This window comes from Heptranchias perlo, chromosome 9, assembly GCF_035084215.1.
Source record: "Heptranchias perlo isolate sHepPer1 chromosome 9, sHepPer1.hap1, whole genome shotgun sequence".
Classification (NCBI taxonomy): Eukaryota; Metazoa; Chordata; class Chondrichthyes; order Hexanchiformes; family Hexanchidae; genus Heptranchias; species Heptranchias perlo.
This window is the reverse complement of record NC_090333.1, coordinates 54,039,995-54,064,307: the sequence shown is the minus strand read 5'-3', so window position 1 is coordinate 54,064,307 and position 24,313 is coordinate 54,039,995. Positions and strand designations below refer to the sequence as shown.

The following is a 24,313-nucleotide window of genomic DNA, read 5'->3' as shown; positions in this document are numbered from 1 at the left end:
GAGAACATGAGTTCAAATTCCACCATGACCGTTTGAGAATTGAATTAATTTTTTTTTTAAAACCTGGAAATAAAATGTAAAAGTGACCATGAAGCTGTCGGATTGTCATAAAAGCCAAACTGGTTCCCTAATGTCTTTTAGGGAAGGAAATCTGCGTTCTTGCACAGTCTGCCCTATATGTGACTTCAGTCCCACATCAACGAGGTTGACCCTTAGTTGCCCTCTGAAGTGGCCTAGCAAACCTCAATCGTCTTCTATGTGAATGTTGGAATGGCATTTTGTGTTTTTGGTATTAATTTTAAGTAAACCTTCGGTGAAAGTACAGACTGGTTTTGTTTCTAGTATAAAGAAGTGCTTCCCCTCCCCTCCACCCCCAACCAACCCAAAACATTAGTAGAACTGCACATATTTACATAGTCTGAGCTTAGTCCCAGGAAAGAAAATTTGATCTATTTGGGGAAAAAAACATTTGTCAGTGCCTGTACTGCTACTCCCTTACTGGAAAGAATTTTTTCTTTAAAGGCCATTGAATTTCCATAATGAACAAGTTTCTTAATTTTATTTTTTTCCCCCTCTTTTCAGTCAATCTGGTCCAGTTCAATGATGCATCCCGGACCCTCTGCCCTGGAGCAGCTGCTAATGCAGCAGAAACAGAAGCAACAGCGAGGACTCGGCGCACTGAACCCACCACACTGAGAGGCACAATGGCATGACCGGTGAATCCAGGTTACACAACTCAAGGCATGTTGGGTTTGCATTACAACCCACGGTCCCCTGCAGGTGGCAGCCCTCTCTCCTCTGTGTTTTCTTGCTGTTGAGAGGGCGTAAGCACTCCACCAGTGCTGCGTGTGCACAAAGCTGCTGCTGAGGAAAAAAAAACAAAAAAAAGAACATTACATGCTTCCTGTCACCTCCAGAGGAAGGTCCATCACCTGCCTCACTCAGTTATCTCCTAACCACTTGATTCTGCTCATTCAAAGATCTCCTATGTTGTTCTCCATTTTATACATCTCTAATACAGTTGGGCAATGAAGGGAGATGAGATGGGGAAGGCAAAGCCAAGTGGGCTGAAGTAGTGTTACATTGTAAAATTAAAATAAGAGGAGAATCAATTAATGAATGCTCTGCTAGTGAGGATGTGGTTACGTTTTTTAAATCCTCTATCATCTTGGTTTTTGAGAGTGATCATTTTCTGCTCTGTTAAGGAACAGGTGTGCTTGTAATCTCTAAATGTAGTGACACTGGCCCATTCGTCAGCTTTCCTCGAACCTATTACATAAGGATGTGGGGAGGCATTCTGTTAGTGAATTTATATGAAGGCAACTTTTCAGACAGGCAAGAGTTTTGTGTGTTTGAAAACAGCTTTACATCACTGCACCTTTAGCTAATAGATTTTTTTAAAAGGAAAAACTAGTTGTTAATGTCGATAGCTGCAGTAGTAATTACAATATTAAATACTTGTGATACTGTTCTGTAGCAGTCATAGCTAAAATGGTGATAAGACGTGCAGCAGAGAGCTCTGCTTAAAACAAAAAAGCAGTAATTGCTAAGGATTTTAAATTAGTGGTTTTTGATTAACAGTAGCTATAAATTTTACTATAGCATACCAACCTTGAAAGGGGTTAATTTATCTATTTAGTTCTAGTTCAAGCTTCTTTTAATTACTAGATAAGAACAGCTTTTGTCGGCTTCTGTCTGATGGTAATTTTTATTCCCGATTTGGCAGTGTCTTTCAAAGTGGAAAAAGGGTCCAGCAATGCTGCTGGTTCAGCAAAACGGGGCACAAAGCAGGTTATGTGAGTGAGTAAGTGGGCCACTTGTACTTGTGGGTGTTTGTTGCTGCATGTGGCCACCTGCTACTCCCATTTACAATTTAAAAAAATATATAAAAAGCATGGGTCATACACTGTGGTCATATCAGCAAACGTTTCAGGCTCTTGAATGTAACAAACATTTCTGTCCTTTTTGAGCTTTATGGAAAGATCTGAATGTATTGTTTGCAGATTCACATGGAAAATGTCGTTAAAACCATTCTTTAAGTCACAGTAATGAAAATGTACTTGCAGTAGAAACTCGATTTCAATTGAATTTCTAATGGCAAAAGCTGATGTAACTGTGCAGGAAAATAATGTTTTCTGTTGTTATTTTGCGATGGAAGAGTTACATTGTCTGAGTCACTGAGAACTGTTCAAAACCAATGTCTCATGCTTGTGGGGGAAAGTATGGAGCTCAGGTGGGTGCTAGGACAATTCAGGCCAGGTCGGTAAGAAGCGCAACACTAGGGAGAGGAGGAAAGGAATGAGTTTTTAAAAATTGAGAGAAATGGTGTATAACAACCTCTTCACAGCATAAGGACTTACAGATTGAAAGCAACTAAGACAACCCCACTCCCAGTTTTTTTTTTAAAGTCAAAAACAGTGCTCTGCACCACAGTTAGAAGTGCAGCTTCACAGCCAACCCACTGAAACATTCCACCGTTCTGCTCTGGTCACCCAACTCTAAAACTACTCTGGCACTGAATCACCTCGCCTCCAGGTCTACTCACTGAGCCGACAAGTCCCAGAAGGGTAGCTGAAGTACCAGGGCACGATGTTCACAACCTGCATGCATGTATGCTGTTCAGAATAATTATATTTCTGGGGAACAGGAGCACTGCAAGAAAGATTATAGGGCCCTTGGAAAAATGGTTTCTGTTCTAAGCTTTTGTGTTCATGTCTTTTTTGTGTAAGAACTTGTGCAGCAATTGCTGGAATCAGCTTTGCCTTCAATAAATGAAACCATGTTCTAAATAAAATTGTTTATGTTTAATCACTGGTTCTGTGCACAGTGTTTTCCTTTGGTCCTTGAAGGAAAAATCTACTAACATTGGTGTGGTGCTAAACTTACATTAAATACTGTTAAACATGCAATTTAAAGTGTGTTGTGCACTACTTAAATTTTCACAACTGCCTATATTTTTTAAAGTCACACAGGGCAATAGTTCAAAAAGTCAGCCAGGATTCATGGCTGCTATATAGTGACCCCTGCCGGAAATGGGTGAGGATAGGACCAGGCTTGGTTGGAACGTCCCCACCGTTGAATAGCATAGCAGAACACTCTGGGCTTGCATGTAAAGAATGGTCACTTGGTTGAGGTACTGAAGCGCTGTAGCTGTCCATGGAACCATACCCCAGCAAGAGTTACTCACTCAAAATGGAAATCAGCGTTCCAAAAATTCTCTATTGAGGCTGTAGCCATATATCTGTTCAGTTATGATTTGAATAACTATAGCTGTTGCAACTTAACATATTGGATTAAAGAGTAGTTGAAATTTGACACCTCGGGTGCTATTGCTTATTTAGCCAGTTCTTTAAGCTTGCAGTGTATTCTAAGAAACTAGGAAGCAGTCTGGAGAACTATTAAGTGGGGAATGGGTTTAAAATGCTGTACAACTTTGTTGCATTGATTCCTCAGTTTTAAAATGGCTTTGCATTTACTGATAAGAGTATTGACAAAAATGGAGGCTGAAAATGTGCTACATCTGTAAAATGTGTTAGAATCTTCAAAGTCTGGTTTCTTTGTGTAACATTATAAAAGCTAAATCAAATGCAAAATACTGCGGATGCTGGAAATACTCAGTATTTGTGGAGAAAGTGTTAACATTTCAGGTCGATGACCTTTCGGCAGCTTAGATTTTTAGATTTTTTTTTCTCCCCTCTGAGAACAGGATCAGTGGAGCTGTCAAACAATTGAACTTTGATTCCTTGTTCATAATTATTACTTCAGCTAAGGGTATTATAAATAAACTGTCCAAGATGATCTGCAGCTATGTTCCCTCTAATTTTTTTCGGCCATGCGTGGAATGAATTTGGGTTTGTGCACCGATATAAAAGACTGTGCGCGCCACCGTAAAAAAAAATCACAACTCTGAATAGAACATCTTTTTAGAAAACATTCAGGATATATAACAAACAGAACAAATGTACAAAATAATGGATACTTGTGACAAAGGCAAGCTGTCAAGGATTTTTAATTAAACAAAACTGGTTATAGAAATCTCAGAAGTAAGCACTGTCACCAGAGGGATGGGATCATCCTGATTGAGACCCAGAGTCTGTAGAGGACAGGCCAGATGATGGAGAAGAGGGTGACTGTCTCTAGTTTGGATGTTTTTCCCATCTATCTCTTCCTGTGTTTATATATTTTGTTAAGGTTTACTTTACCACTTGGCAGATGAAATTTGATCCATACAAGCATATCGAGGTGACTTTCTTTCAAACCGTTTCGTCTTTCGTTTTTATATTATTCATAAGGCTGAAGCCACGCTCACAATCAGCGCTTAAAGCTTGAAACGTTGCACATATATCCACTAATTGTGAAACCACGTTGTACCGTTCTGCGTTTTGTAGACTGAAAGTCACCATGTCCTGAAATGTTTTCAATGACTTTGTTTCAATCTTCTCTGCAATTAAGTACTTGTAGTTATTGTATTGACTCACAATGAGTTCTATCTCATCCTGATGTTTTACCCTGAAGACCTTATTTGACCAAGGATCTGGATTTGTCAACCAGCTTTTCAATATTCTCAGTGCCAAGTTCATAGTTGATTTGTTGTGGTGCAAGTGAAACAAAATTGAAATCGGACCATTCATTGAGTTCATTTTCTGGGAACCTTTTTTCCAGATGATCACATAGTAGATACACGAATGTCAGAATGAACTCTCCCTTGAATGGTTCACCTTTTGTGCATGATGCGATTAGACTTTTCACTCTGTTGCATCAGAAGACTGTCTCGCCAAGATACTGTCCTCCTGATTCTGCTGATCTTGGCCCTCGTTAACTATACAGCTTCAATTGTTGTTAAACAGCTCTTCTGAAAGCATTTGCACAATTCTGCTAGCTCACACAGAATTATCATTCAATGGTGCTATGGTGATACGGTAAGTAGAGTCTGAGAGCTTCTTCAGGCAATACTTGGCAACTGGGTCATTGTTCTGTTTTATCATGCTCAAAGTATTGAAAAAGAGCGCTAACGGCAAAATGTCTCGATAGCCACCTCACTTCATTTAGAGGTTGAAAGGACACAGCTTCACATTCTGTGACATTTGCAATTTCCTCAAATTGTCCTTTTTGGACTGAAGCTCTGCAGAAGACTGTATAAATGGTTTTCAGCAATGTCTCTATTTCTTTTATCATTAGTGCTTTGTTCCAGACATCAACTATTCCTAAATCTTCTCGATGGGCCACACAGCATTGCTCGAATAAATGTGGAATAGATTGCTTAAGCCGTGTGGCAACGCCATTGTTTTTTCCCAGCATGACAGAGCACCAACTGAAGTGAACATCACCATTGTCATCATGTCCAGTTGATTGTGTAGAAGTCTTTGATAGCCATTGCAATAGCCGATGCATTGCAAGAAGTTAACTTAACAATTCCACCGAACACTGTCTTGTGCACTGCAGAAGCCATTTCCCTGAACTTAAAATAAATGATAAGCATCTTGCTGACTGAAATATCCATGCTGTCATCAATAATTAGTGTATGAAATAAAGATTGGTGTATCTCCGACATGATTTCTGCATGGACGACACTGTTGATTGATTATAAATTCAAAGGCATAGTTTTTGCTAGGCCAGTTCGTCGGTACCTGGAGATATTTAGCCATGTGGTTGTGTATACGTTGCACAGAGTTGTTTATTTGTACTCCAAGCAGTACATTGTCTGAGAATCTTTATTCCATCTGGCTTCGATCGCTGTCATGCCTTCAGGTCCATTCTATTCTCTCTGGCAGCAGCAGTTTCTGTTAACGTTTTCCGCAAGCCAAATCCCAGTCGATGAGAATTTCTGTTTCTTAGAACAACCATGGCAGATTCATGTGATTTGCTTGATAAACGCCTAGTCATATAGTCTAACTTCCATCCGTCTTCCCATTTCCTGCCAGTGGAGAAATCACCTGATATTTTTGCTCCAGCAGACATTTTGCAGATTAAGCCCACGTCTGCACTATAGTGGAATATCTCCCTCAGTCGTACACAGATCTTGCTGCTTGATTCTTGAGATTCCGCCTCTACAATTTCATCTAGCCACTGTTCTTTGAACGTGAGATAGAATTTCTTCTTAGTGCTCGCTCCATTGTTGGGTGATGCTATTGCCTTCCGCTTAAACATGGGTATGATGATCTGGTGTTGCGGTGACTCACGGGCTCATCTGAGCCGTTATCAGCTAGCACATCTACAGGCCCCAAATGACCTTGACTTGCATGTGACACATGCTGTTCAGTTGACTGCCAATCATAAGACAGGAAATGATGATTCCCCTTGCCTTAATTACTCTGGTCTAATCAATGCAATGCAGACTACCCATAAATGTGCACGCCTAGATTCTGTATCATGGTCTCACACACCTAACAAATTAAAACAACAAATGGAACTGATTGTGTTTTACCTAGAGTCTTGATTTAATTTATCAGGCTGCATTATTTTTTAAAACAACCAAACTCAGCATTCAAATATTAAACAACAGAACATACTACAGTTTATATAATTATGTATTTATTTAGCTGAACTTTTTACTATGTGCATGGAATGGATAATTTATATGCAAGTTATTTAATCTGAGCTGTAAGCACAGAACTAGAGTAATAAATTAACAAGTCTCAAAACAAAACTAGAGATTAGAATAAATTTTCCCTCACAAAGTAATGGGCATGTGTAAAAGAACTCCAGCTGAAGCATTAATGTTGTGTTCAAGCAGTCTTTTAAAAAACCAGTTGGAAAAATACCTAATTAGGAATGAGATTGAAGGTTTGTAAGGGATAGATTCCAATCGCATGGAACATAATGGTTCCTGAGCTGATACCACGGACTGTATGAAGGTAACTAATGGAAGGACATACAATGCAAGTTTTAAGGTTAGATTTTCTGTAGTTCTGCCTAGTTTACCACTGTGAGGGGCTCAGGGAAAATTTGTAGCAGTGTCATCTCCATGATTTTACAAAGACCCCCACAACTTTGCATAAAGTTTCTTATGTCACAATATTTTCATATTAATATTTATTACCCTATATATTTTTCAATTAGCTAAATTCATTTGCCTCCATACAATGCCCTCATCAGAGACACTCACGCTCCAAGTTACTGTACAGTTCTACTACGTGCACGGATGGAATGATTAAGTGCGCGGCCCACAACAGACTGCTGCGTGGCCATGCACAACACTCAAATAAAGGAAACTCAGCTTTGTTTTCCCAATCCCTTTGGAGCAGGCGAGAGTCCAAACACAAGCTGCATAGACTTGTTCCAATATAACAATTTTAGAAATTCAAATTATGAGCAAACTTTTTCATCTGTGGATAATCATTCTAGTATCACCCTAGGAGAAAGGGCCACTTCGAAATCAGCACATGCATTTGTATGTACTTTACATTCCCAAATTCATAGTTTCATCAATGCTTAATTTTTTGACGAGAGTTGCTGGGAAGATGCCGGTGTTTCCTTTGCATTGTCCCTCCAACCAGTTGTCATTTACTGTGGAGAGAAAGCAAAGCAGTGAAAAGTATGTTTAAACAATGCTGAAATGAGATACTCGAGAGATTTCCAACTTTGATGACGTGAACAAAAAGTACATTTGTGACTAGAATTCTTTTCAGTTTCCTAATTTCAAAATCAACCCTTTAGTTCCCCTACTTTGCTAACTTGGAACTGTATTCTCCTCTCCTTCAAACTTTTACGAAAAGTAGACTTAAACATTAATAACTGTCTGTGCTTATCCCTTTTCAAAAATGGTATTAAGAACATAAGAAATAGGAGCAGGAGTAGGCCAATCGGCCCCTCGAGCCTGCTCCGCCATTCAATAAGATCATAGCTGATCTGATCCTAACCTCAAATTTAAATTCATGTCCAATTTCCTGCCCACTCCCCGTAACCCCTAATCCCCTTTACTTCTAGGAAACTGTCTATTTCTGTTTTAAATTTATTTAATGATGTAGCTTCCACAGCTTCCTGGGGCAGCAAATTCCACAGACCTACTACCCTCTGAGTGAAGAAGTTTGAAAGAGCAGCCCCTTATTCTAAGATTATGCCCCCTAGTTCTAGTTTCACCCATCCTTGGGAACATCCTTACCCTATTAACTAGTAGCTTTAGGCTTCCATGGATAAATAGAGGTTAGAAGCCAATTAAAATTGGGGAGAGCCTATGAGGACTATAAGAAAAGAGGTTAAGAGCAGGATAAGGAAAGCTAAGAGGGAGTATGGGGAAAACATCTTTAAAAAGAAACAAAGTATATCAGTAAAAAGAGAAATGTTAAACCCCCTAAGAGGAGAGGATTGTCAATTTGTAGATGATGATCAAAAAATGGCAGATTTAAGAAGCACTTTGCATTGGCCTTTACTAAAGAGAAGAATATCTTCAAGAGGAGGTGAATCCTGAAGTGGTCGAGTGAAATGATTGATATTATGATGGAGTAAAGGAAGACAAAGTGCCAGGGCCTGACAGGATACATCCTAGGATCATGAGGGAGGAAATTGTAGAGGTACTGGAAATTAAATTTCAGGGCTCTGTTGAGTATGTATTGAAGAATGGCCAATGCAGCACCCATTTGTAAAAAGGGAGACAGAGCTAATCTGGATAATTACAAGCCAGTCAACTTAATATCTGTGGTAGGACAAATTTCAGAGTCTTTAATTATCTAGAGTACGTGGCAATTTCATCCTTAAAGAGAAAATGGTTAAAGTAGCCAGCATAAATTTCAAAAGGATGATCGTGCTTGACAAACCATAGAATTCTTTGAGAAGATAACAGACATTGTAGATAGGGGAAATGCGGTCCATATATAGTGTACACGGACTTTAGGAAAGTCTTTAACAAGGTACGGCATGGGAGATTAAGGGATATGGATCGAGGGGGAGAATAGCAAACCAAATTAAAAATTGGATAGAAGGGAGAAAGCGAGTAGGAGTTACAGGCAGTTTTTCAGAGTGGATAGTGATGTCCCATAGGGTTCAGTTCTGGGGCCACTTCTGTTTACTGTGTATATCATTAATTTGGATATAAGCACAGAGGGAGTGGTATCAAAATTTGCAGATGCACCTGTGGCACCCACCCAAGGCCACTGTCATGCAACCAGAACCATTTTCAGGTTCAGGCCTCATTTAAATTTTACTAGTGAGCTGCGGGTACTAAACGGACACCCCGCTGCGGCTCGTTTGTTTCATACAGTGTCGACTGGCAGGTAGTCAAGGGGAGTGGAGCAGATCCCAGGGGGCGGGGATGAGAATGCGCCAGTAGCTGACTGAAAGATTTTTGTGGGGCCAGAAGGAACATGGACACACCTCCTGGCCACATAACGGTGCAACTGGGACAAGCATGCACTTTGAATGCTCCACCCATTTGTACATTAAAATTGCAATCGGGGTCCGACAAGCAGCACAGGACCTCAATTTGCATAATAAAACAGCCACTCGCCTGTTTTGGGTGCGAGTGCTGGGTGACCATTTAAAGGCCTGCCTGAAAATTGAATGAGGCAGGCAAATGGGTTTCTTCTACTCGTCACCCATTTTTCACAGGACAAACAGACAGCACTCAGTTTTAAACACTTCCCCTCCCCCCTCCCCCCTCCCCGCCCAATAGTTAATTCTTTAGAAGACCAAAGGAAGCTGCAAAAGGATATGAATAAGATGAAGGGAATGGATAAAAGTCGCAGATGGAATTCGATGTTAGTAAATGTGAATTATGCATTTTGGTCAAAAAAAGTAACAGCAATGATTACACTCTGAATGGAAGTGAGCTTGATGATGTGGAACAGCAGTGAGATTTGGGGGTACAGGTTCACGGGACATTAAAGACAGCACCTCAGGTTGACAAGGCTGTAAAAAAAAAAGCAGCTAATGAAATTCTAGGTTTTATGCAAGAAGTATAGATTATAAAAGCCGAGAGATAATGATGAGCTTGTATAAAACCTTGTGACCTCAGTTATAGAATCATAGAATAGTTACAGCACAGAAGGAGGTCATTCGGCCCATCAAGCCCGTGTCGGCTAGAACAATCCAGTTAGTCTCTTGCCCCGTAGCCCTGCAAATTTTTCCACTTCAAGTATTTATCCAATTCATTTTTGAAAACCACAATTGAATCTGCTTCCACCGCCCTTTCAGGCAGTGCATTCCAGATCGTAACTTCTCGCTGCGTAAAAAATGTTTTTCCTCGCATCACCTTTGTTTTTTTTTGCGAATCATCTTAAATCTGTATCCTCTGGTTCTCGACCCTTCCGCCAATGGGAACAGTTTCTCTTTATTTACTTTATCTACACCCTTCATGATTTTGAATATTTCTATCAAATCTCCTCTTAACCTTCTCTGCTCTAAGGAGAGCAACCCCAGCTTCTCCAGTCCATCCACATAACTGAAGTCCCTCATCTCTGGAACCATTCTAGTAAATCTTTTCTGCACCCTCTCTAAGGCCTTCACATCCTTCCTAAAGTGCAGTGCCCAGAATTGGAACAATACTCCAGTTGAGAGGGCATGAAAAAATATTAGCTAGTAAGATTAAAGAAAACCCAAAGATGTTTTATCAGTACATTAAGAACAAGAGGATAGCTAAGGAAAAGGTGGGACCTATCAGGATGATAAGGGTAACTTGTGTGTAGAAGCAGAGGATGTGGGTAGGGTTTTAAATGAATATTTTGTCTCCGTATTCACAAAGGAAAGGGATGATCCGGATGTAGTGATTAAAGAGGAGAGGTTTGAAATATTGGATAAGGTAAACATAACGAGAGAGGAAATACTAGAGGGACTGGAATCTTGAAAGTTGATAAGTCACCAGGGCCGGATGGATTGTTTCCTAGGCTATTGAAGGAAGCCAGGGAGGAAATAGCGGATGCTCTGAGGATCATTTTCCAATCCTCACTTGATACAGGAGAGGTACCGGAGGACTGGAAGACTGCAAACGTAGTACCATTGTTTAAAAAGGGTATGAGGGAAAGGCCGAACAATTACAGGCCGGTCAGCCTTACCTCGATGGTGGGCAAACTATTAGAATCAATACTGAGAGATAGGATAAACTGTCACTTAGAAAGGCATAGATTTGTTCAGGGAAGGTCATGCCTTACAAATCTGATTGAATTCTTTGAGGAAGTGACAAGGAGGATTGATGAGGGTAGTGCAGTGGATGTTGTCGGTGAATTTTAGTAAGGCATTTGACAAGGTCCCACATGGCAGACTGATCAGAAAGGTAAAAGCCCATGGGATACAGGCAAATGTGGCGAATTGGATCCAAAATTGGCTCAGTAACAGGAAACAAAGGGTAAAGGTCGATGGATGTCTTTGTGAATGGTGTGCCACAGGGCTCAGTATTGGGCCCCTTGCTGTTTGTGGTATATATTAAAGATTTTGACTTGAATGTAGGGGGCATGATTGGCAAATTTGCAGATGAAACAAAAATTGGCCGTGTAGTTGATAGTGAAGAGGATAGCTGTAGACTCCAAGAAGCTATTAATGGGTTGGTGGAATGGGCGGAAAAGTGGCAAAAGGAGTTCAACCCGGAGAATTGTGAGGTAAAGAGTAAAAGGGAATACGCAGTAAACGGGAATATATTGAGAGGGGTAGAGGAAGTGAGAGACCTTGGAGTGCATGTGCACAGGTCCCTAAAGGTGGCAGTACAGGTAGATAAGGTTGTGAAGAAGGCATACAGAATGCTCTCAGTTATTAGCCAAGGTATAGAATACAAAAGCAGGGATGTAATGATGGAACTGTATAAAACGCTGGTAAGGCCACAGCTGGAGTATTGTGCGCAGTTCTGGTCACCACATTACAGGAAGGACGTAATTGCTCTGGAGAGAGTGCAGAGAAGATTTACAAGAATGTTGCCAGGGCTTGAACATTGCAGCTACGAGGAGAGATTGGACAGGCTGGGGTTGTTTTCCTTGGAGCAGAGGAAGCTGAGGGGACACTTGATTGAGGTGTACAAAATTATGAGGGGCCCAGATAGAGTAGACAGGAAGTACCTGTTTCCCCTAGCGGCGAGTTCAAGAACTAGAGGACATAGATTAAAGCTGATTGGCGGAAGGATTAGAGGGGACATGAGGAGAAGCTTTTTTACCCAGAGGGAGGTGGGTGTATGGAATTCGCTGCCCGAATTGGTGGTAGAGGCAGGGACCCTCAAATCTTTTAAAAAGTACCTGGACCTGCACCTAAAGTGCTGTAAGCTGCAGGGCTCCGGACCGGGAGCTGGAAGATGGGATTAGAATGGGCACCTGGTTGTTCTTCGAGCTGGCGCGGACATGATGGGCCGAATGGCCCCCTTCTGTGCTGTATCTTTTCTATGGTTCTATGGTTCTAACCAGTACTTTGTAAAGGTTTAACATAACTTCCCTGCTTTTGTAGTCTCTGCCTCTATTTATGAAGCCCAGGATCCCATAAGCTTTTTTGACCGCTTTTTCAACCTGTCCTGCCACCTTCAAAGATTAGTGCACATATTCCCCCAGGCCTCTCTGTTCCTGCACCCTCTTTAGAATTGTACCATTTAGTTTATACTGCCTCTCCTCATTCTTCCTGCCAAAATGTATCACTTCACAGTTCTCTGCATTAAATTTCATCTGCCATGTGTCTGCCCATTCCACCAGCCTCCCTATGTCCTCTTGAAATCTATTACTATTCTCCTCACTGTTTACTACACTTCCAAGTTTTGTGTCATCTGCAAATTTTGAAATTGTGCCCTGTACACCCACGTCCAAGTCATTAATATATATCCAAAAAAGCAGTGGTCCTAGCACTGACCCCTGGGGAACACGACTGTATACCTTCCTCCAGTCCAAAAAACAACCATTCACCATTACTCTCTGTTTCCTGTCACTTGGCCAATTTCGTATCCATGCTGCCACTGCCCCATTTATTCCACGGGCTGGCTTTCCTTTATTAATCCACGCTTGTCCAAGTGATTATTAGTTTTGTCCCAGATTATCGTTTCTAAAAGCTTCCCCACCAGTTAGAGTACTGCATGCAGTATAGGAAGGATAGTGAAGTTTTAGAGAGGGTAGAACACAAATTCACTAGAATACTGCCTGGTCTGAGGAAAAACAAATACGAAAAAGGCATGCATGATCGGGTCTTTTTTTCATTGAAATAACACAAATTATGGGTGAGATATGATAGAAGTGTTTATAATTATGGAAGGATAAATAGAAGCAGACTGTTCATAGTGGTTGAGGGGTCAAAAACAAGGGGTCATGGATACAAGATTAAATGTAAGAGATTTAGAACAGAAAGCGAGGGAAATTGCTTTACACACTTATGAGGCTGTGGAATTCACTTCCAGAGTTGGTGGCTGAGGCAGAAACGATGGCAACATTCACGGTTAGATTAGATAGGTGGGCAAAGGAAAAGTAGTTGGAAGAGATAATGGGAACAGGATGGGTAAATATAATTAGAACTATTTGCTGACGTGGCAGGTAAATGGCAACATGAAATGGATAGGCCGAATGGCCTGTTTCCATCTTGCAACTTTGTGTTTTTATGTATTATGTGAGTGGCTGTTTTTTCTGAAATCAGTATTTGAGTGGTTTTTCATTGGTTTTTTTACACAGGAAGTAAAATGTATTTTTTTGTTTCTGTGAATTAAACAGCCAATGAGAATGCACAAAAGTGGCACTCCAGGCATGAGTACTTTGAATATTAGACACTAGATTTACTATATACATTTACAAACCACAAATAAAATGGCTGGTTCAAAAAATTGCAGTAGAGGGATCGCCAGCAAAAAAATCATTCATGATAAATATTTAGTATTTCAGGACCATAAGTAATCAGCAGTGATACCTTATGATCTCACCTTGTGCTAAGACTTGGATGATGTCTCCTTCTTGAAAGCCGAGATCAGCAGGGACAGAGACCTCAAAGTCATATAGTGCTACTACCTAGTGTGGAAAGATGAATGAATTTTTAAAATCTCATGTTATTAAAAAGAGCCGCAGTCTTTGAGAAAAATAACGTAAGTCACATAGAAAAACATAACTGAATGTTTCTGGTAAAAATAATTAATTCTTACCTCCAGAAACTTGCACCAAATGGTCAAACGCCCATTTTTGACCTCACTCCACGCAGTTTTCATTTTGGTTTCACTGGTAATGGGAATGAGCTCACCACCCTCTTGCGACTTGTAACTGGCAGGAAGAATCATTAAAGATGGATTTTTTTTTCATTATATATTAATGACTTGGACTTAGGTGTACAGGGCACAATTTCAAAATTTGCAGATGACACAAAACTTGGAAGTCTAGAAAACAGTGAGAAGAATAGTAATAGACTTCAGGAGGACATAGGGAGGCTGGTGGAATGGGCGGACACATGGCAGATGAAATTTAATGCAGAGAACCGTGAAGTGATACATTTTGGCAGGAAGAATGAGGAGAGGCAGTATAAACTAAATGGTACAATTCTAAAGAGGGTGCAGGAACAGAGAAACCTGTGGGTATATGTGCACTAATCTTTGAAGGTGGCAGGACAGGTTGAGAAAACCGTTAAAAAAGCATATGGGATCCTGGGCTTTATAAATAAAGGCATAGAGTACAAAAGCAAGGAAGTTATGTTGAACCTTTATAAAACACTGGTTCGGCCACAACTGGAGTATTGTGTCCAATTCTGGGCACCACACTTTAGGAAAGATGTGAAGGCCTGAGAGAGGGCGCAGAAAAGATTTACTAGAATGATTCCAGGGATGAGGGACTTTAGTTACGTGGATAGACTGGAGAAGCTGGGGTTGTTCTCTTTAGAGCAGAGAAGGTAAAGGTGAGTTTTGATAAAAGTGTTTAAAATCATGAAGGGTTTAGATAAAGTAAATAAAGAGAAACTGTTCCCATTGACGGAAGGGTCGAGAACCAGAGAACACAGATTTAAGGTGATTGGCAAAAGAACCAAAGGCGACGTGAGGAAAAACTTTTTTATGCAGCGAGTAGTTATGATCTGGAATGCGCTGCCTGAAAGGTGGTGGAAGCAGATCAATCATGGCTTTCAAAAATGAAATGGATAAATAGATGATGGGAAAAAATTTGGAGGGCAATGGGGAAAGATCAGGGGACTGGGACTAACTGGATTGCTCTTACAAAGCGCTGGCATGGGCTCGATGGGCCAAATGGCCTCCTTCTATGTTTCTATGAAAGCACATTGTTACTATGCTATGTCAAAAACTTCAGACAAGAAGCAACCAGGTTGCACATTTGTGGCCATTCTTTACCTGCCTCCCCCAATCTCCCAGCTTTCAGCACTTACATAAAGCACTTATGATATGTCTCTCCTCTTTTAAATAGTTATTCAGAGAGGCAGACCTCAACCTTCATGCTCTTCATGTCAAGGGCTGAGATTTTCTTTTAAATTATAGAGAAAGTAAGCAGTAGTGTTAGAAAAATAGAATCAAGAGGAGAACACCAGGTAAAAACTCGGTGTCAATGGTTGGTGGAACAGTGTGGGAGATTTACCCTTGTGGTTCAAATATCTTCCATGTTTACCAAATTATCAACAGCATTTCAAAATCTCTGAAATGTTTTGCTTTAATAGCTGATGGGAGTGTTCAATCCCACTCCATTCCCCAGAACTAGTGCACAGTTTTGAATTCCATCTTACAAAAAGGATATAGAAGCACTGGAGAAAGTGCAAAAAGATTTACAAACATGACATCAGAACTGAGAGGGTACAACTATCAGGAAAAATTGAACAGACTGGTACTCTTTTCTCCAGAAAAATGAAGACTGAGAAGTGACCTGATAGAGGTCTTTAAAATTATGAAAGTGTAAACGTAGAGAAGATGTTTCTACTTGTGGGGGAATCCAAAACTAGGGCCATAAATATAAGAGAGTCACTAATAAATCCAATAAGGAATTCAGGAGAAACTTCTTTACCCAGAGAGTGGTAAGAATGTGGAACTTGCTACCACATAGAGTGGTTGTGGTGAATAGCATAGATGCATTTAAGGGGAAGCTAGATAAGTACATGAGGGAGAAAGGAATTGAAGGATATATTGATAAGGTGCGATGAAGTAAAGTGGGAAGAGGCTCGTGTGGAGCATAAACACCAGCATAGACCCGGACGAATGACCTGTTTCTGTGCTGTAAAATTCGATGTGATGTGGAGATGCCGGTGATGGACTGGGGTTGACAATTGTAAACAATTTTACAACACCAAGTTATAGTCCAGCAATTTTATTTTAAATTCACAAGCTTTCGGAGGCTTCCTCCTTCGTCAGGTAAAATTCGATGTAATTCTACGTAAATCCCTGAGCTGCTACAAGAGCCAAATCAATGCTAAGTGAAAAATAGCGGCAGGAGAACAATCATTGTTGTCAAAATCACAAAGTAGATGACTTTGAGAGGGTTTTGGAGTTCTTTAATGTGGAGCCTAATGGACACAATTGTAAACCAAGTTAGTTAAGAAATATCTAAAGTGGTTAATGTATAGAATGGACCATTCCGCAGATCAGTGAATGTGCCCTTCAAAAAATGATTCTGATTTAACTGAGCAGAAATTTAAATGCATAACACCAACACAAGATAGAAATGTAATCTATGGGAGCTAAGTATGAGCAAGCAAGTTAGATCATCTTTTTTGTTCTGATATTTTTATGTTTTGTATATATTTATAAGAAAATAAATCTGGAATGAGAACAGGCCATTCCACTCATGAAGCTTGGTTTCTGTGATGGACTGGTATTTCACACAATCTTCATCATATAGCCATTAACAATTAGCACCATCTTGTCTTAGATGCAAGCCATTATTTTTCTTCATGCAATAGAAATGTGATGGGCTGTGCTTTGAATGAATTCATTGACTCAATATTCACTGTGTAAGGGAGCAGCATATTTTCGCAATGAAAGAAGTTCTCAAGATGTCCCAAAGGTTTACAACCTTTTGAAGTCCAGTCACTTCTATAGGCAAATATGGCTGCCAATTTGCACAAAGCAGGATTTCACAAACAGCAAATGAATACATGACCAGATAATCTCTTTTTGGTAGTATTGGTTGAGGGAGGAATATTAGCCATGACACCAGAATAACTCCCTGCTCTTTCTCAAATATTGCCACGGGATTTATGTCCACATAAGCAGGTAGATTAGGCATTGATGTGATGTCTCATCCAAAAGATGACACCGCCAACAATGTAGAGCTTTCTCAGTAATGCACTTAAGTGTAAGTCTGGACTATGAAGTCCTACAATGGGACAAAAATCCACAATCTTCTGATTAATAAGACCTGAAACTTTAACCTTTTTTCCTTTCTCCACACATGTTGCCTGTCCTCTACACATAATATTGAGATCACAGCTAGTTTTCCAACAAAATCCAGAACATAGGACTAGAGGACAAATTTTGAAATTCAGAGTTAAGAATAACATTTGTTCTCTTGTTAGTTTGGCTCAGTTGGTAGCAATCTTGCCTGAGTAGAAGATCATAGATTTAAGCCCCATTCTAGGACTTGAGCACATGGTCTAGCTGACACAAAGGGTCATAGGACCTGAAACGTTTTCCACAGGTGCTGCCTGACCTCCTGAATATTCCCAGCATTTTCCATTTAAATTTAAGAGTTACAGCATATTCTGTATTTTGTGTGGAGAGAGTTAGCCCAGCATCATGGATTTCTACACTGTACACCCTAACATTCCATTTGTTTTATTCTCATCTCAGACTACAGAACCACTTGCAGAGAGCACTTCCAATTTTTTTTCTTGCTGCAGCAAAGTAAAAGCTTGTGATTAAAGCGATGATTGCGAATAAACCAGAAGAAAGTCACGTGAAGATTCAACACACAGTGAAATTCCCGTAACGAGCTCCATGCAGTGTACATTACTAGCAATACAAGAAAAGTCTTACTCTGCCTCTGCCTTCCCCTCCCAAAAAAAAAAATCAAGATCTGCTTTAGTAGCTAGTAATAATGCTGTCGTTTACAATGGCCGGGAATTATCTCGGAGTTGCTCCCACTCTGCTTACATGAGTTATTCAGAAGTGCGTCGGAAACCCCATTTATGTGCATGGACAGGCTTTCTGCCGCACTTCTGGCGAAGTTACAGTGGTGGAGCAGGAGCAGCTCCCAGGAAATTACAAGCAAATGACTCAAAGTTGAAATTGTTATGTGATGAAGTGGGTTAGAACACTGTCCTTTCACCTCAGGGCTGGAATCGTGTACATTCTTTCCAGCCCATTCTTTCTCAATTAATTATAAATATAATGGCCCAATTTAAAGGAGTTTGAACACGCTCAACTTAATTTCAAGTAGGTGGAATATCCACAGTGCAACACTGGCCCTAATTTGGAAGTAAATTGGCAGTGTAAGTAAACAGGCTTCAAGATGGTTTAAAATGGAAATGTGAAGTTGGCGCATTAGAAGATCGGAGTTGAGACATATCGTCAGGGTAGTGTGGAAAAGTTTTACTTTACATCTAGGTTGTGCTACACCTGATCTGAGAGTGATTGATGACAACTTTGAGTATAAAATTAGAGGAAATGTATATCATTTCCCAGCATTGATAATCCTCCAGCTGATAAAGTGCAAAAATTCAATAAAAAAATGAAAAGTAAATGTGAAAAAGAAAACATTCTTGAAGGCTTCTGTTTTTATGACGCTATCAAGAATATTTGAAAAGTCTCACTCATACCTCAGCCCAAGTAACTCCTCAAGTAGACCGAACTTCTTACAGATGACAGCCAACAGCTCATTGTGTGACAGGCCTGGTTTTACACGGACAGCTATCGTGTACTTGAAGTGCACTTTGACAATGGAAGGTATTGGCATAGGGTGGTCCTTGCGCTGTTTCACAAGGGAGAAAACTGCAGATTAGTGTCATTTTATATTATATAGTCAGGAACTCTGATGGATTCCTTTAGTCAAACAATTGGTTTATTTAAGGAATGAAAGATAGCAACAAACATCTATGTCCGCACTGTCTTTACAAATAATCGCATTTCTTCATTTAGCAGCATTCTACACATGAGGTACCATAAGATGTGCAACAAAGGCAATGTGGTACAGTAGACTGAGGTTCCACTGTGTTGTATCACAATGCAAGTTCACATCCTTGCTTCCTCACATATTGAGGTTTTTGATTTAGGTTATGTTGTCATGAGGAAGCACCGAGCGCAGACCATATACTTCCCCCAAGGTGACAGAAGGAATATCAATACCAAACCACTCTCATCCAACTTAAGTATAGTGGACAGAAGCCTAGATGCAGATTGCCTAATCCATCCTTCCAGGTAGGGATGATGCCTGACACGTGGAGCCCAATGAAAGGAGATGGGGAAGGGGAAAAAGAGGGAGAGATGCTTGTCCCATTAAGAGATTGATGCCCAAACCCATGTCTACCATCTAGAAGGAAAAGTGCAGCAGGCGAATGGGAACACAATCACTACCAATTCCCATCCAAGTCACACATTATCCTGACTTGGACATATATCGCCATTCTTTCATCGTCGCTGAGTGAAAATCCTGGAACTCCCTCCCTACCTAACAGCACTGTGAGACTACCTTCACTACATGGAATGCAGCTCACCATCACCTTCTCAAGGGCAACTAGGGATGGACAATAAATGCCAGCTTTGCTGGTAACGCCCATTCCCAAGAATCTGAACTGCTGCCAGCCACCACTCGGCCTCCCTCCCGATTGCCTTGCCCACCCCCCCACCCCTTCAGACTCACCTGAGGCCCTCGGCTGATGTCTGAACCGGCTAAATTCCACCCCCCCCCCCACTCTGTAACCAGTGAGATGCCTCTGAGGCTGTGACTGGCACCCATAGTTCACTGGTAATAAACAAATGAGGCCGGTGGATCAATTTGCCGTGGTTCTGCTGCTGGTCTCATTAGGCACGTGCACTGCACTGGGTCATGCACTGGTTCGGGCACCATCCAATTTATAGACCAGCATCTCAAACCTGCAACCAGCGACCTATTCCCCACTGTGTGCTTTAGGGTCCCTGCTAAAAATGATCCTGACCGTCATTCTGCAATGCCACCAAATCGTGTAAACTTTATAAAATCCTCAGTGTTTATATCTTCAAGTACCGTGTCATCTACAGTGAAGCATGTATTTGATCTGAGAATTTCTGTCAAAATTTTGTACAATATCACAACGATATTTATTTTAGAGGAGTACGCCAGGGAATCCATCCCATAGTTTAATCTTCTTAATCATATGTACTTCATAACTGATTGATGTTTTCCTGTCACAATCTATTTTCCTTCTCAAGTTCAGCACTAATTAAGGGCATTCCCCAGGATTGTTCAAAATTTTAATAAAAGGAAGGAAACGGCATTGAGGTTGCTTGGAATCTAAGCAGCAGATTTTGATTTCGTGATTAAAACAAGATCAGCTCAAGGCAAACAAGTTTGCTGCCTTTGTCTCATTTGGGAGGAAGGGGAGTGGTTGCAACTAAAGGGTGCTGTCTTCATGAGAAAGTGACAGACTTTAATTTCAGGAGCTGGAAGAGGCTTTTGCTGCATTAAACACAAGTGTTGCATTTCCACATTACATATTGAAAAATGAAAAATAGTTTGCCGAACAAACACTTGCACGAAGGAGGTGTGTCTTTAAAATACAGTTATCTGTGCACTGCTAAATAGTAATAGCGTTAAATGACTTGGTGCTTATTCTATTTGGTAGCATCTGTAATAAAGTTCTGTCTCGTTATTTGTAGCATCAAGTAGTAACTTGGCTCAGTTGGTAGCACTTTTACTCAGTAGTTGTAGATTCAAGCCCCATTCTAGAGCTTGAGCACATAGCCTAGACTACTCTCGACTACAATAATTCAGGAGTGCTTTGTTAGAAGTGACCTTCGGCTGAGATGATAAACCACTGTCTATTCCACTGGTTCACATGAACATTAAAGATCCCATTGTACTATTTGATGAAAAGCCGGCGTTTCTCCCAGTGTCCTGGCCAGCATTCCCCTCTCAACCAACACCACCAAAAACCATTCATCTCTTTGCTGTTTGTTGGATTTTGCAGTCCACAAATTGACTGCTGCCTTTGCTACATAGCAGTCACAGCATAATTCACAGTGCATGGAGTGCTTTGAGAACTATGATAAGGTACTACAGTACTTCAGATAAAGATCCTTACCTGAACCTTTTTTGAAGGTTCTGTCACCTGTTGGCTTGTGACAGTGAGTAAATTCTCATCTGAAAAATGAACAAATAAAATTTCTTCAGAAACCAGTGAATATTTCTATTTAACTCTATAACAGCGCACTAGATTTTTTTTTTGTTAAATTTATAATGTTCTCCATTGTGACTACTCTTTACCATGTGTCCTAGCTCAAAGTTTAGATCAAAAGCAAAATACTGCAGATGCTGGAAATCTGAAATAGAAACAGAAAATGCTGGAAATACTCAACAAGTCAGGCAGCATCTGTGGAGAAAGAAACAGAGTTAACATTTCAGGTCTGATGAAAGGTCATCGACCTGGAACATTAACTCTGTTTCTTTCTCCACAGATGCTGCCTGACTTGCTGAGTATTTCCAGGATTTTCTGTTTTTATTTAAGGCAGTCTAGGCCATGCTCATCAATGACCATCATCATATAACAGGAGAGCAGACATCCATTTCCCTGAATCAGTTGTACAATAGTGTCAGGTTCCCCTGCTCTAGATCCAACTCCATTTCTATTGCAGAAGTGGAGATGCAACAGCTTTTGGTGATGTTTAAAATCCCAAACATAATTTACGAACAACTGCATGTAGAAACCTGCACATGTGTAGTCGCTGCCTAGGCCAATTGGCAATTTAAAGTTTCTGCCCATGAACCTTCCCCAATGTTGAGGTCCTGGAGTGCTGCCAACACCTATCTAACCATATGAAAACATGAGCCACGGTCTTCACTAGAGGAAGGGTGAGGGGAACAAACAAAGCAACACTTTGAAGAACTGTTTTCTTTCCAGTTTCCCCTAGGCCATGCACCTCCTGCAGCCAGACACTAGATGGGCATTTGCTGTCAGGTCTCCGTCACTGCTGTGCAGGAGGTCAGGCTGCAAAGTTCTCATTTTCCAGCTCCCATTAATGGGAGCTCGCCTAGCATACACTCAGCACATTTTAACAACAGCAACACTGAGACCTGCATTCCCATACCGCCATGAGTCTTTGTTTGAATGCACTGAAGCTCACAGCTTTAATTTTTTCAAAGGCTTTTTGCCATTCTGCTTTTCATATTTTACTTGTAATTTGTTATGTGTGTATAACTTTCTAACTGGTGCTCTTAAAATTACATTGTTTGGTGAGACTGTGAAAATCCTCACCTTTCACATCGGCTGGTCTTTCAGGGGCTGTTGTCATGGGTGGTGCTGGGATATCAGGAGGATGAGATCTTTCACCCTAATCAAGACACACAGAAAACATAATCTCTTTAGGTGTTCGTGTTCTTTGTACTTTACAGAGCTGAAAAAGAACTCTCTATCACAAAAAGAATCACACAAACAGTATTTTTAAACTAAATTCTGCACGAATATAAACTCAGCAGATTCTGGGTTCGCATCACTCAGGTCTCAAGACCATAATTGGTCAAATGTCACTGGTTCTCTGCCTGGTGTCCCACTGGGGACCATAGCGTTCCAGTTCTGAGAAGTGAAGAATTAGACACTGCTTGAACTGTGTCTCCTGCTAGTCATTCACAGACCACCACTGATGGTAGTCAGGGCATAATCTGCATCTCTCCTGAATGTCGACAGGATATTCGACCTCAGGACAAGGGCCAGAATGGCAGCACGGCCAAGCACAACAGCCACACTCATGCTCTGCCAACAAGGGTCATTGAATAGCAATTGGGATTGGGAATGCTGACTGATTTTCCTTTACTTAAGGCAGGTGCACTGAATTCAATTATAGAGCCCCTACCACTGCCCTAAATGAGATCAGCACGAAACGGGGATCGAATATGACACTTTCCTGATCTGTGTGGCCATCAGGGGAGCTTCTCAAAATCAAATCCAATGGAAAGTTTTATTTTCTAAATCAAGCAGCATGGGACTTTTCCCTGATAAACACACCACTCACAACTTTACCTTTTTGGGTTCCAGTGGCTCCAGGTAGTTATAGGGGACTAACCCAGTCTAACAAACGAGAGAAAACACAGTTAGGAAATATCCATAACCACCGTACATCACTCATATTGAAGAGACCAAACTAAAGCAAAATGGATTAACTCACAAATAACAGCCAGAAAGATGTTTTTAAGTTAAGTTTTACGTAAAATGTAATACTTCAGAAAAAGTACCATAAAAAGTCCAAGGAATTACACATTAGTAATTTTATTGGACATCCATTTTATACAGGTTGAACTCAGTTGAATTTTATACAGGTTGAACTCAGCAGAGAAAGGATCAGTTGTGTGTTAAGGGAGGGGCAGGGCAGGGCTTGGTGCGTTATAGTTCTATTGACAGTGAGTTGTTGTGTTAACAAATATATCTTGCTGAAGTGATCTCAGTGACTTTCCTGTGCCCTGCACCATTCATCAGTCACATGGTTTTGTTGCAATGCAGTAGTTAACCATAAACCATTCAATAGTCCTTCACAATGCAAAGACACAAAATAGGATTGGCACCTTATACCAGATCCAAAATGGAATTGGGGGTGGGGGGTGATTGGGACAAAGCCAGGGGCTTGATTAAGAAAACAGGTTTTTTTAAGGTATTGTACTAAGATGAAGCAGAAAAAAGGGGCGAATGACAGATGTCAGGTTGATAATACAAGTGAGAACCAGGCTGAATATAAAAAGTTCAGAGGGGAGGCAAAAAAGGAAATAAGAGGGGCAAAGAGAGAGTATGAGAATAGACTGGCGGCTAACATAAAAGGGAATCCAAAAGTCTTCAATCGGCATGTAAACAGTAAACGGGTAGTAGGAGGAGGGGTGGGTCCAATTAGGGGTCAAAAAGGAGATCTATGTATGGAGGCAGAGGGCATGGCTGAGGTACTAAATGAGTAATTTGCATCTGTCTTTACCAAAGAAGAAGATGCTGCCAGAGTCTCAGTAAAGGAAGATGTAGTTCATATACTGGATGGGCTAAAAATTGATAAAGGGGAGTTACTAGAAAGGCTGGCTGTATTTAAAGTAGATAAGTTACCTAGTCCAGATGGGATGCATCCTAGGTTGCTGAGGGAAGTGAGGGTGGAAATTGCAGAGGTTCTGGCCATAATCTTTCAATCATCCTTAGATACGGGGGTGATGCCAGAGGACTGGAGAATTGCAAATGTTACACCCTTGTTCAAAAAAGGGTGTAAGGATAAACCCAGCAACTACAGGCCAGTCAATTTAACCTTGGTAGTGGGGAAACTTTTAGAAATGATAATCCGGAACAAAAATTAAGAGTCACTTGG

At 40.7% G+C, this 24,313-nt stretch overlaps 2 protein-coding genes across 6 annotated transcripts in view; one reads left to right on the top strand and one right to left on the bottom strand.

Annotated features, from left to right (window-relative positions):
• smg7 (SMG7 nonsense mediated mRNA decay factor) overlaps positions 1–2,811 on the top strand; it is a 138,871-nt gene extending 136,060 nt beyond the window's left edge. For all 4 annotated transcript variants that reach the window (XM_067990465.1, XM_067990467.1, XM_067990464.1 and 1 more), the window contains one exon: positions 583–2,811. In XM_067990465.1, the coding sequence (XP_067846566.1) occupies positions 583–696 (114 nt within the window). In that variant the 3' untranslated portion in view covers positions 697–2,811. The remainder of the gene's footprint in view (positions 1–582) is intronic.
• Positions 2,812–3,993: 1,182 nt separating this feature from the next.
• Positions 3,994–24,313, bottom strand: part of ncf2 (neutrophil cytosolic factor 2) — a 45,012-nt gene continuing 24,692 nt past the window's right edge. For both annotated transcript variants that reach the window (XM_067990462.1, XM_067990463.1), the window contains exons 9-15: positions 23,002–23,049; positions 22,240–22,315; positions 21,070–21,128; positions 18,610–18,761; positions 14,015–14,129; positions 13,799–13,883; positions 3,994–7,506 (exon numbers count right to left, since the gene is read on the bottom strand). In XM_067990462.1, coding sequence (XP_067846563.1) covers positions 7,400–7,506; positions 13,799–13,883; positions 14,015–14,129; positions 18,610–18,761; positions 21,070–21,128; positions 22,240–22,315; positions 23,002–23,049 — 642 coding nt within the window. In that variant the 3' untranslated portion in view covers positions 3,994–7,399. The remainder of the gene's footprint in view (positions 7,507–13,798; positions 13,884–14,014; positions 14,130–18,609; positions 18,762–21,069; positions 21,129–22,239; positions 22,316–23,001; positions 23,050–24,313) is intronic.